Raw genomic sequence first — 13117 nt, 5'->3', positions numbered from 1 at the left:
CACCAACAGACTTTGGAGTGAACCTCTTCCCCTTTTTCGATTCATGTTTGTGGAAGTCTGTTTTCCTTTCGAAAGCCATCTCACAGTATTTTAAACACAAAAGTTAAGCTTTCTCTTAATGTGAAAGCTTAGTTTTGACGAGTTACTCATTAATGGAATCTCCAGTTGCAGGCCAAGCATTTTCTGTTGTTTTATTTTTGGCACTGTTTTTTTCTGGCCCATTATTTTTATGTGTAGTAATTATGGATACTATTATTTGTGAGTATGTGTGTGGGGAGGGAGATGGTTTATGCTTTTTGCGTAGCTTGGGCAAAAATATTGAAAACTTGGGAATAGTTGTATGAAGTTCCCATAAAAACTAAAAGGAAAGGTTTAGGTCTCAGCGCAACTTAGTTATGGAAAATTGAGTGTGATAAATAGACGGAGAAGCATGTTTGGATCATCATGCTGCTTTTTGTGACATTCGTACTGTACTTGACAAGTATTTTGGTTATGAAACAGTGAGAGTATTGAACAAGAAAACTTTGCTTATTTAAAGTAACATTTGGTTTTGCTTGTTGATTAAACTGTTTAGTTTTAGCTGTGTTCAGGAAGTTAAAAACAAATCAAGTAATTACTTCTCCTAGTTTTTAGTGGAGAAGCTGGGAGGGATCTTGGAATAGTAGTTGCAGTTTTAAGAGCTTTTGTAGTGAACTTTAAATTGGAAATTCTCACCCGCTATCTGTGAATCATCTCTCAGAACACTGCCTGTATTGAACTGAGTAGGTGATAAAACCCTTTCATGAATAGTGTAACATCTCTTATTTACTTCTACTTAAAAAAACCGTTTTTTAAACTTTCGCTTTTTGTGCACTCCAGCAAGAGACAACTTAAGTAAAAATACCATATTACCTTTCCTAGGCTAGGGAAAATATAAACAGCTAAAAATGAGATTTTTAGTCTGAGAGCTTAAATGGGAAATAAGAAAGATAGTGGAGAAGCTGAATTTGTTTCTAAAGTGTCCTGCGTTTGATTTTGACAGAGATCACATTATTAAAGCGCCCCTCAGTAAGTACTAGGCTGCAAAGGCTATTGGTCACATCCATTTTGAGATTTCTACAGTTCTAGATGGTATGGTGGTTTGGTTTTTTTTTCAATCTGTAAAGACTGCGTTCTGTAATAATTGAACCACTCAGCCATCCCGAGTTGATAGGAAGATCAGCAGGGAATGTAGTTCCGTGTGTTTGGTTTAGCCTGCAAAGAGCATTGTGATATAATCATACTCTGCTTATTGGAAATTGGGCAGGTGCATGGTTTGCAGTCTATTGCTTGAAAAGACGATATCAGGCTTTAATTCTAAAGAGCAAATTCTAGGACGTCCTCTGAGATGTGTCGAGTTCTAGCATTATCTAAACTTCATGGTGTAGAATGATAACTGATATTTATGAAAATTGCATAGGAAAGAACCATTTTTATGATTTTTTTTAATGTACTTAGTTTAAAATTGTATTTTGGAAGATTTTTCAATAAAGATTCAAACAAAGATTATGTTTGAAAAAATAGTTATTAGGCTGAAATGTAATTAAGCCAACTATCTCTCCCTAAATGTTTTAATTAATTGAAGTTCCACCACACACAGGCAGTTGTTTAGAGCCTTTTTCCATCACTGGTCACTAGGTCCTGTTAAGTTTGTCTTAGTAATATCTCTTGGATTTAGCTTTTTTTTTTTCTCCACGTGATAATGCTTTAATTCAGGCCTGCATCATCTCTCACCTAGACTTTTGCACAACCTTCTAACTAGCCTCCCTGTCGCTGGATTCCCTGTACCCATATTCTTTATCCGAAATCAGATCCAACTGAGTCACTCCTGTGCTTAAAAATCTATTTTGGCTTCCCTCTTACCAAAGTCCAGCTGCCTAGCATATCCTTGAAGGCCTTTCATAAACTGGTCCCAATTTCTCTTTCTTGACTTGGTTCTCAGCTACAGGTGCCCTATCTAAGCTGTCCACTCTAGCACTGTGAACTGTTAATTGCTTAGAACATTCCATAGCCTCTCATTGCTCTTTGTCCTTTCACAGCTTTTCCCTCTTGCTTAGAATTATAATTGTTAGAATTTTATCAAGTGATAAACCTCTTTTTTCCTTTAATACACCATTCATGTGTGACTTTTTCTTTGCTGTCTTCCTTCAGGCAGAGTATTAGAGTTACTCTTGTCTTTGTACTACTTACTACAGCATGTTCATATTGCTATGTTACAGCCTTCACTAGATTTATTGTAAATTTTTTGTTCACGTCTGATTTTTGCATTACACTCTAACCTCCTAGAGATCAGAAGTCATTACTCATCTTTGTATCCCCAGGGCCTTTGTCCCTAGTCAGTGTGTGGTACATAGTAGGTACTCAATGAATGGTTGTTAAATGATCAAAATATGCGACTTATTCATGTCTAAGAGTGCAAACCCTTGGCACACTCCTCAGGTGTACTGGAATTAGGTTTATCCCTCTGAGTTAGAAATGTTTCCTAAGTCGCCAAGCTCCCTGGATGCTACCACACATGAGAGGCAGGGTTGGAGAGTGTGTTAAGAAACAGTGTTGCAAATGGTGAGTAGAAGCCCAGGTAAACCTCCTGCCCACCTCTCCCCCTGCCCTTTGTGAATCTGCTTGACTTCTTATGTAGTTGAGAGAATACTAAAGGCAGTACCAGCACAAATCGGTTTTGTAGTAGTTAGTATACTAGGAAAAAGGGTAGAGAAGTCGGGGGACTGTTTGGAAGGGATGAAATTTGAGCTCATTCCAGAAGATTAGGTAATGCTGGTTTATATTTGCTATTACCAGTATTGTCCTTAAAAAATGTCCTTTGAAGGGGCTGGCCCCGTGGCTGAGTGGTTAAGTTCGCGCGCTCCGCTGCAGGCGGCTCAGTGTTTCGTTGGTTCGAATCCTGGGCGCGGACATGGCACTGCTCATCAAACCATGCTGAGGCAGCGTCCCACATGCCACAACTAGAAGAACCCACAATGAAGAATATACAACTATGTACCGGGGGGCTTTGGGGAGAAAAAGGAAAAAAATAAAATCTTTAAAAAAAAAAAATGTCCTTTGAAGAGGACGATAGTACCTGGCACATAATGGATGTTCAGTAAATATTTGTGTCATGAATAAATGTTAGTGGTTGCTGTGTGTGTGTCTATGTGAGAGAGAGAGAGAGAGAGAGAGACTTGTAGCTCTTCCCAAATTGGAGTTCCTTTATTTCTGGAGACACCTTTAAGAACTTTGCTGCTTTGCGGTATTGACTGAGCAGCTCATTTTGTTTTTTCCAAAATATGCCACTTCAATCAAGTTATTCTGCTTACTTGGTTGTTTCTTTGCATTCTCTGCATTCCAGAGCATGTTTTTAAAATCTGGCTGCATTAGTCTTTCTCATTCAGTTTCAGGGTTACACTAAATGATAGAGGTTGCTTGGGTTTTAACATTCATTGTCATTCCATGGAGGACTTGGCTGCAGTTGGAATTTGTAAGTTGTTATTGTCTTTATTTAAATAAAATTAATTTTTTCAAAGGTGAATAAGTGGATCGTAGGTTTTTCCAATATGCTGAGGTATTTACTCACCTGGTGAACATGGTTACTCACCTGGAGATATTTGGCTTCACAGAATCCTAGAACTGGAAGGAATCTTAAAGTTTTAATTCAACCTCTACCTGTTTTTATAGTGGTGGAAACAATCTCAGAGAAGCCAAGTGACTTGGCCAAGGTCACATGGTCAGAGACTAGAATAACCAGGACTAGAGCCCTATGATTCTTGCTCTTTTACTATCTAGAGAGAACCAGGGTGCTGCTGGCTCTCCTCTCCATCCACTGTTCACCTCACTCCCCAAACCCCAGTCCTGTTTCCTGTTCAGCCACTAATTTTGGTTTCCTTTCAGATTCAGCACTTGAATCTGAAAAATATCATCTTCTCTCCTTTTCCAAGAGAAGCTTCTTCCTCATTTGACCTCTCTGTGCTTTTCAGCCTGGTTTGTACTTATACTAGCTACTCAGTCTAGGAGCAGATGAGATTCATTCTCTGCTCTTCTCTGCTTTCTGTTCTAGAAGGCTAACTTTTACAGCCTATGTCACCTGGTGTCCTTTATCCTTTGGCTTTTGGTTGGGTTTAGCCAATGGGAGGCAGCGGCAGAAGATGGAAGGACAAAAAGAAAGAACCTTTGGGAAGTTTATTCCTCTTGCTCCTTCTCTGCTTTGGTGCATTTCTGGCAGTGGCTGTGTCCTTCAACTAGGATATCCTTTGAGTAGCTTCTCCTCTGATTGGCCTTTGGTGCCATTGTTTCCTTCCTTGATCCTTCAGGCTTGGGGTGGAGAGGGCCTCCTGCTGTTCCTAATTCCTGGATACTTTAGCATCCCTTGTTAGTTTCCTTAACTCTGCTCTCATTTCTCTAGTCACTTAATTAAAGAAAAGTTCAAACATCCCGTCCGATTACGCTATTTTTGCCCAGGCCCACTGCCGTAATACTTTTCCTCTCCCCATCTCTGTCCAAATCCTGCACTCTAAAATGCTACCTCTGTGAAACCTTTCTCATTCCCTTAACTTCTCCTTTTAATCTCTTAATACCTTTCTTTTAACACTTATTTTTACCGTGCTTGAATCAGTTATTTGTAGACAGACGGTTATTTCCTTTAATAGATTTGAAACTCTTAGGACAGGGTCTGTATGTCTGCTTTATCTTGGCATCCGCAAAGCATCCAACACAGTGCCATAGTCATAAGAGATGCCTAATGAATACATCATTATCATAATACTAAATTCTAAGCCCAGAGTAGTATGTGTAAAACTGTGCTCATGACAAGATTTGGCACCAGAGAATCAATTTTTAGAGGGATAAGTTGATTGTCATTGCTTAGTCTTGCTTATACTGCCTGTACAATACAATGTCTTTCTCCTATTGTTTCTCTTTTTTTCTTAAAAACTTTTAATTAGCCTTAAAAAATTCAGCATCCATACTTGTAATACAATAAATCTTTTATAATAACTAAATGAGTTATTTATGATTTTTTCATGAATACTCTGGTTTATATCTGCAAGAACTTCTTGTTCTTTGATTACTTTTTGTGTTTAAATACTAACAGACACATTTCAGAATGCCTTCATTCATTTGTTTTTATTGAGCACTTTCTATAAACCAAGCACTAGCCTGGGAGATACAGTAGAGAACAAAACAAAGTCTGTCCTCATATTTTTCTAGTCTTATTTTAGACCATCTTGATAGATTTCTGACAACAGTTGAGCTATATCGTGGTAATTTTGTATTACGCTTTTAACAGCTTTAGGAAAAACTGAACCTGTTTCATTCAAACTGTTTGATATTCACTGGCAGCTAAAATCAGATATACAAAAACTGCTTTGGTACATACAATTTTTAAGGAATAAGTGAGAAACCAATTATAGAATCTCTTCTTTTCAATTCAGGGTGGTCGTTTTTGTTCTCTTGTGTTTGGTTGGTTTGTGTGAGATATAAGCCTTTTAATACTCATTATCTCTTGGTCTGACTAGTTTATCGTTTAGCTCTGCTTGGATGTTGTTTAATTTTCAATATTATATTTTGCTACACAGATCCAGTTTTGTTAGAGGAATATATCAGATTTTCTTTTTGAAAACATTTCGTAATCAAATTTTCAACAAGCATTATGCTATATATGAGCATTCTTCAGTTATTTCAAAACTTGAACTACTAAAATACTCAGTTTATGGATTTATGTGTTTAATGTGAATTTCTCTTAGTTATACGTAGAGCAAATTTCCAGGAAGCTTACCTAAAATTCTGTTTTTGGTAGACCTTTAAAAATAGTGAGACTTTTTGCTTTCCAAAATGCTGTTAAGCTGAATGATAGTAGTCTGAGGTTGGGGAGTGGAAGAACGTATTTTTTCTATTCCGTACTAGTAAGCCACTCAGAACTTGTTTAGATCTTGGAATGACTTAACTTATAACTTTTAAGGAAGATATTCCTAGTAATCTGACTAACTAGTGTGTGAAAAGAAAAGCTTTGGCTGATTACCCACACCACGTGGTAAAACAATGCTTTGTAAGGGGGAATGATGTAGTAGGTGTTTTGTTTTTTATGAGTTTGCTTTCTTGAATCTTGACTCATCGTGTTATTGGCAGGAAGGATGTAGAAAAAAATTTAGGTATTCTGCTTTGTTTTACTGGCTATTTTTCTTCTCAGCATTTATTCCAGTATAGTGGTGATTGCTAAGTTTTAAGTGCTTTTTTTTTTTTTTTTGCTAGTTTGCGCTTTATCCGTGAATGATGTCATAAATTTGTTAAGCTACATTTTATTTTGCTTAGAAAGGTGTATCTGAGCAACTTCAATATTGCCAAATTTACTCTTAAGACATTTTAGCATTTTGTAGATAATTTTAAAAGAATAATGCTGATGATTTTGCAAGCTAGAACAGTTATAAAATTTTGGAAAAATATTTATAACCTGCACAGTTTCTGAATGTTTTACTCAAAGCTTTTGATTTTAAGTTAAATAAATAAATGCCTGCTTATTAAAAAAGCAAACAACATGAATATTTAAAGTAAAAACTAAAAGAATCCTAGTCTCAAATGCCCCCTTTCCTCAGTCCTGCTGCCCAGGAGTAATATATGCATTTCCTGTGTTTTGTTTCATGTGATTTATTTCAGATTGTGTGTGTAAATAAAATAACTTTTTAAAGTGTAACTTCTATATTACTCGTGTCTCCACTTATCTAGCATAAGGTAAGCACTCAGTTAATATTAATTGACTTGAATTCTGGTGTCTGTTTTATTTCTGTGGTTTGCTTTCTACATTCCAGAGCCTGTAAATTCATGTTTCGTTTTAGGTTTTTGTTTGTTTGTTTGTTTTAGTATTTTGCTGATTCTGAAACCTCTGAAGCAATATGCCTTCCAGATATTTATATCTCTTAATGCTAGTTAACATCCTTTGTAGAGAGGGAGACCATATAATTTATTGTCCAAACAGGCACTTTTGAGAGTGAGGAGGCTGCTAATAATTTTGTTGAGACAACAGGCATAAACAGGGAATATCTCAGACAAATTAGGATATATGGTCATTCTGTTTATAAACTTCAGGTTTTGTTTGTTTTGTTTAGTTTCAACAGTAACTTTTTACATGACTTTATTGAATAAATTGGGAGTTGGGAAGACAAGCTATCAATGATTTAAATAGAGGAAAATGGCACAAATGCCAAACTTTCTCTGTGGAGTTGTTTGAGTAACCAAATCACTTTATGGAATCAATATTAGTATTTTGTCCTATAAATCAGGTTACATAACAGTGTCAGTATTAGATGAAGAGATCCTGAAGAGTAAGCAGTTGAGCTGAGTTACGATTAAAGTTCATGAATTTTGGCACTGGTGGTTGTGCCTAATTCCTTCTTGACAAAGCAGTTCTTTTCTGTCCCAACTGTATGATCAATTCAGATTTGTTTTGTGATTTTTTTTCACAGAAACTTAATATTATGCGTAAACTATTCTCTTTGTAAATTTATAGATACAAGGGATTCTATTTTTCAAAGAACTAATAGTGCATTTTCAAAAATCAGATTATATTATGGGGAAAGACTTTATATTGTTTGACTCTTTGTTACCAAGGTAATAATTCAGTACCATTTAACTTTTGTGGTTCAATCATAATACCCAATACTTTTCTGAACATCTCATAGGGAATTTTTTCTGATCTGTTTTCCAAGACTCTGTTATCGCTTGTTTTGTCTATTGCTCATACGTTTTTTATTACTGTTAGCTATTACCTTCTTCAGAGTTGATCAACTTAGTTTGTTTTCCTTTTTAAAGCAGTGTTAAATACAGTTTAACTTAACGCTTATATCCTTTCTGTGATTATAGATCTCTGTTAAAATTGCATGTGTTTTATAGTATTACCTAGTTATTTTGTTCTTATCCATCAAATATTCATTGAGCACCTTCTGTATGTTAGGCACTAGTTTAAGGCCTGGGGATATAGTGGAAATCCTGGTTATTTGCGATTCCAAATTATGAAGAGGAAATAGAATACCTACTGTTGTGTTTCTTTATGCATATTATCTCATGTCATCTATCCAACAACCTTGAGTGGTTTGTTATTGTGCTCATCCCTAGATGACAAAATGGAGGCAGAGAAAGTAACTTGGTCAGATCATACAGGTAATTGGTTGGGAAGTTGCAGATTCAAGATTTTAAACTAGATCAGTCTGACCTTAAAGCTTATTCTTATTTTCACTACGTCAAGCTCCTTCAGGTAGTTTTTAGATTACACTTTAGTGCTCTTATGCCCTGAATTTTTTTCAAATATGTATCATTGTGATTTAATAGAAAAGTGTAATGGATTGTAAGTCAAAGGACTAAGTTGAAATCCCAGTTAAAAAACAAAGTCCCAGCTGAATGATTTGGGTAAACACTTAGAAAATAGTTAGTGTTTATCTACTTTCTATGTTGTGATAATGAAATGAGAAAACTTGTAAAGTGTCTAACAGGCCCTAATACTGTGAAAAAATCTTTAATATATATTGTGAATCCATGGTGTTCAAACTGTTCACTTAAAACTATGGCAAAAGATCTTTTAGGACATTCCTCGGGTACCTAGTGCTGGTGAGATAGCTATAGCTACTATGTTGATAAAAACCCTTATTTGGAACCTTAGGTTATCAGAACATTGAATTAAACGGAAAATACCTTCCTGAAAGTACACTGGGAAAATTTAGTAATAGGCTTAATTTTATGGACATTTTTGCATTGATAATCTTCACTACAAGTGAGTTGAGAGTTGAGTATTCTTTAGGCTTAAAAAAATAGAGAGAGGGGCTGGCCCGGTGGCTTAGTGGCTAAGTTTGCATGCTCCACTTCGGGAGCCTGGTGCAGGTTTGGATCCTGGGCACAGACCTAGCACCACTCATCAAGTCATGCTGTGGCAGCATCCCACATAAAGTAGAGGAAGATTGGCACAGATGTTAGCTCAGTGACAATCTTCCTTGGGCAAAAAGAGGAAAGTTAGCAACAGATGTTAGCTCAGGGCCAATCTTCCTCACCAAAAAAAAGAAAGAAAGAAAGAAAAGAAAGAAAACACCCAGAAACAGGGAGAAATTCTTACCCTCAGAACTTCTCTATACCTCTAAACCCTATTCTTCCTTTACCTGAAGAAGATAAACCACAGAGACAACAGAGATTATAAATATTTCCAAACTTTCAGTAATCTGAAGAAATCACAGTATAGCCCACATAAAATCACGGTCTTATTAATATTTCTGGTTTCTTTAATAAACTTTTTCATCATTAAACCAACTTTTAAGCCATTTGGTATGGAGACAAAATGGTGTCATTTCTCGAAATCTTAATTTGCTAACAAAATTTCTAAGGAACAGAAAAGCCATTAAGTTTAGTATAAAAACTTAGCAAATGTTCTTTTATTTATTTTTTTTAACTTGCTACTTGCTGCTCATGTACCTGCTTTTCCTCTGTGTAGTTACAGATTTTTCTCTTATTATTCCTTTACTTAATTATTGATGTCAGACTCACAGCATGGTAACTTTCTATTCTCTCTTTTCCTTACCTTTTTGGAAGATCAGTACCACACTTGCTTTTTTCCAGTCTTCTGGTATCTCTCCAGTTCTTGAATTTTCAAAAATAATTGTAAGTGATTCAATTGTAAGTATACCCTATACTTCTTTCATTGGATGAAAGTGTATCTGTGATGCATGTCATCTCATGTTGCTGATTGTGAACATAAAACTTTCCAAATATTCTCATATTTTAATCAGAATGACATTTTTGCAAAGTTTTTGTTTTAATTATAGGGTGTATGTTTTGCTAATTTGTAAAAATCATCTACTTTTGTCAGGATTCATGCCATTTATTTTTTAGTAGGAAGCTTGTTTTCTTTGGTATTTTTCCTGTGTTAAATTTTTAAGCAGTTACTCTTTTACAGTTCTACTACTGGCAACTTAGTCTGTTTTCTTGTTATTCTGAACTTTTCTATTAGACTTAGATGGAGTAATTTCTCTATTTCTAATATATTCTCCTTTTCTCTTTTTGCAACATATTTTTATTATATACTGTTTTGTCCTGTATAAGAGAAAGCACTGAACATAGGGTACTTAGTTCTTTAAGTTTTTGCTGTGAAATAAGATTTGGTATGAAAATAACTACTCATTTGTAAGTTTCTTTTTACAAAGTTATTATTCAGCCATAGCCCTTCCTGTTCTACATTATTCTCCTCAGTTCCTCAAATTACCCATAACTTTCTTATTTCCTGATTCTGACCTCAAGAAGACCTTAAACCACCTTTTAACACCACTGTTCATTACTCTTCCTCTGTCGGCAGGAATTACTTTGAAAGCTCTTACTCCCTGCCTCAAAAATTGCCTCCTGCACTATTTATTGAGAGTGTCTCTCCAAAGCAGCTGTACTTTCTGTGGACTTCAGACAGTTTTAAGGCCATCCCTGGCAATACTCTTCTTTTTAATGGGGTGAAGCATTTTCGTTTATGTGTATGTATAAACAGTGTTTAATGTCCTAACTAAAGTCATTAATAGGAATTCATTTAATTTTGCTGAGATTTGTTAGCTTTGAAGTACCTTCTGAGAAGAAAAAAGTTGATGCTATTCAACTTAAGTATTAGGAAGATAGTAGGAAGTACTTACAGTTTGAGACAGTTTGATATTCTTCTATCAGTCTAGCTATTTATTTTTGACATTCCCCTTAAATTGGGCCAGATGTGTCTCTCTGTCTCTTTCTATGTACATATTTTAAACTGTATACATAAATCCTGGCTGATAGAAAATCATGTATTACTATTCTTGATGTTATATATGTACTTTATCTTTCTTTATTACAAAGTACTCTTGAATACTAGAAACTATTTTATTTTTAGCATTTTTGCCACATAAGTGGAGTTTTTTCTTTATAGAGATTTCTAATTTTATGGTTAGATTTAGGTTTAATTTCTGTTTCTTCTAATATAACTACTTTTACGTCACGTCTATTTTGTCTTTCTTTCTCTGTAATAGTTGTGTTTAGTTTACGCCTTAAATGAATTCATACCGAAATCATCAAGTTAGAACTGTGGCTCGTCTATATAGTAAATCAGGGAGCAGCAGCCTCTTTGATCCAGACCGCCAAAAATGCAACATAACCAGTTCAGTGACTACTGAAGGATGTGGACAGGAGAGAGGGAAAGAAAGACACGAAGAAGGGAGTGAGGGAGGAGAAAAAGAACAGAAAGGCAAGAGAAACCTAGGGAGAAGAGGTCATGGGGAAGACTGTTATCATGGCATCAGCAGTTCCCAGATGCTGCAGTCAGTGCCACATGCATTCATTCAACACAGAGCCAGCCTTAGGAGATACGGTGTTAAACGAATGGCACAGTTTCTGCCCTAATGGGGTTTATACTCCTTCAGAGAAGTCAATCAATTAAATATTTAATTATGATGAAGTGTGATAGATATTAGATAAGGCGAGTACAGAATGTTAGAATGTATATCTGCTTGACTCCCAACCTGCTTGTTCTCAAGTGTGACTGTAAGATGTCACTAAGTAGGAAGTCACACTCTGTCTTAAAGGGTCTGCTCTGTTCTGAGTTCTTTTCAAAGGAAGACAGACCACTCTCAACATCATAAAGGACTATATTCTATTTTTATGATCTGTTTTAAAACAAAACTCCGTTAAAAAGGATCTGAATATAGTGCCTTATATTGTAAATGCTGAATGGAAAGAGGAATAGTTATGATTTTAAGGGAATTTTTATGAAATAGTGTATGTTAGGAGGTGATGAGTTCCTTGTCTCTTGAGATACTCAAGCAAAGATCAAATGACTTTCAAAGACATTATGCTAACTTCTATGAGTGGGAGGTTGGACTAGGTGGCTTTGATTCTGTGTACTGTACATTACAATATACAGTGAAAACTTGTATCTTCTAGTGAATTATGCTTAAAAGATTTGAGAAAACAGTTTAATTACTATCAGTTGCTTGTCCGTGTTATTGATAAATTTGTACGTTTTATTTTATTGATTGTAGATGGGGAGCAACTGTATGTGTAGAATTTCTTTTTAAATAAGGCCAAAGATTTATGGATTACTGTGCAAAGGAGTTTAGGCCAGTTCTGGGATTTTAAGCTAATAACTCTTATAAATCTCCCATTATAAATTACATAAGGAAGAATGGATTGGTGAGCATATCTTTTATTTGGATGTTGTAACGTGTGGAGTTTATTCTAAGGGTAAAGGAATGTCGTGGAAGACAAAAGCAGGTCTGAGAATAGAGCCAAGATGAGGTTCATATGATTATAGAAACATCAAAGATTTGTTTGTTAAGAATTAATTTAGGTGGATTTCAGATCTCAGTAGTAATTTAAATCTAATTTGTCTCTATTTATTTACTGGAGGGTTTTTAATCAGATAGTGATTTGTTCAAAAGGATATGTTGGAGTTTTCCAGTGGTAGTTCTGAGTATATTCAGAAGAGGGAAAATTCTTAAAGATCATTTTTTCTCCCTCATTTAGGTGCTTCACCTTTTATTCATTTATGAATATGCCATTGACCTTTTTGATGTTTAGCAAGAACAGTGTATTTAGCTGATTTTCACTGGGTCTTATAGTTAAATTATTGTTTATTATGTTGTAGTGCTTTGTGAAACAAAACAAAACAAAAATCAAGCCAAGCAGTGCTGGTTTTTCTGTGGTACAGTAACGCGGAAAGAAACTGCTCCTTTCTTAGTAGTACAGTGCTGCAGTGTCTCTGAAGTGTAGTGGAATTAGCCTTCCTTTTCCACATCTTTTATTATACTATACATAGTAAATGTTTCTAATAGGGAGTTTTTTGGGTTATCTTTAAAAATAAAGATGTTTAACCACAATTTTATAAATATATCTGGATTTTACATACGTGATTTATGATGATTTTTTTCCATAAACTTTGTTTTTATACATGACATCTCATTTGGAAGGGGTTTGTCAATACTCATTTCAAGCAGTTTCTTTACATGTATGTAAAAAAAGAAGTGGGCAGTTTTATTGCCTTTGAATTTGAAAAGGAAAATGCATTACAAGATAAATTAATTTTCCTGTGGTCTTAATAGGACTTAGGTTTTTAGTGTTTGGTTGAGAATTTGAA

General features: G+C 35.2%; 1 protein-coding gene across 24 annotated transcripts in view; it reads left to right on the top strand.

Moving 5' to 3' along the window:
- Positions 1–13117, top strand: part of OSBPL9 (oxysterol binding protein like 9) — a 156064-nt gene that overhangs the window by 100811 nt on the left and 42136 nt on the right. For 8 of the 24 annotated variants that reach the window (XR_011537364.1, XM_070609651.1, XM_070609650.1 and 5 more), the window contains one exon: positions 9571–9639. The exons of 14 other annotated variants lie outside the window; for them this stretch is intronic. Coding sequence is in view for 4 of the 10 variants with exons in the window: in XM_070609651.1 (XP_070465752.1) it covers positions 9571–9639 (69 nt within the window). In the remaining 6 variants the exon portion in view is untranslated. Of the gene's footprint in view, positions 1–6657; positions 6733–9570; positions 9640–13117 lie in introns of those variants that run through there. 2 more of the 24 variants (XM_070609671.1, XM_070609665.1) reach the window with 1 other exon arrangement.

The sequence above is a fragment of the Equus przewalskii genome, chromosome 2, assembly GCF_037783145.1.
Source record: "Equus przewalskii isolate Varuska chromosome 2, EquPr2, whole genome shotgun sequence".
Classification (NCBI taxonomy): domain Eukaryota; kingdom Metazoa; phylum Chordata; class Mammalia; order Perissodactyla; family Equidae; genus Equus; species Equus przewalskii.
This window is presented reverse-complemented; position numbering and strand designations above follow the sequence as displayed.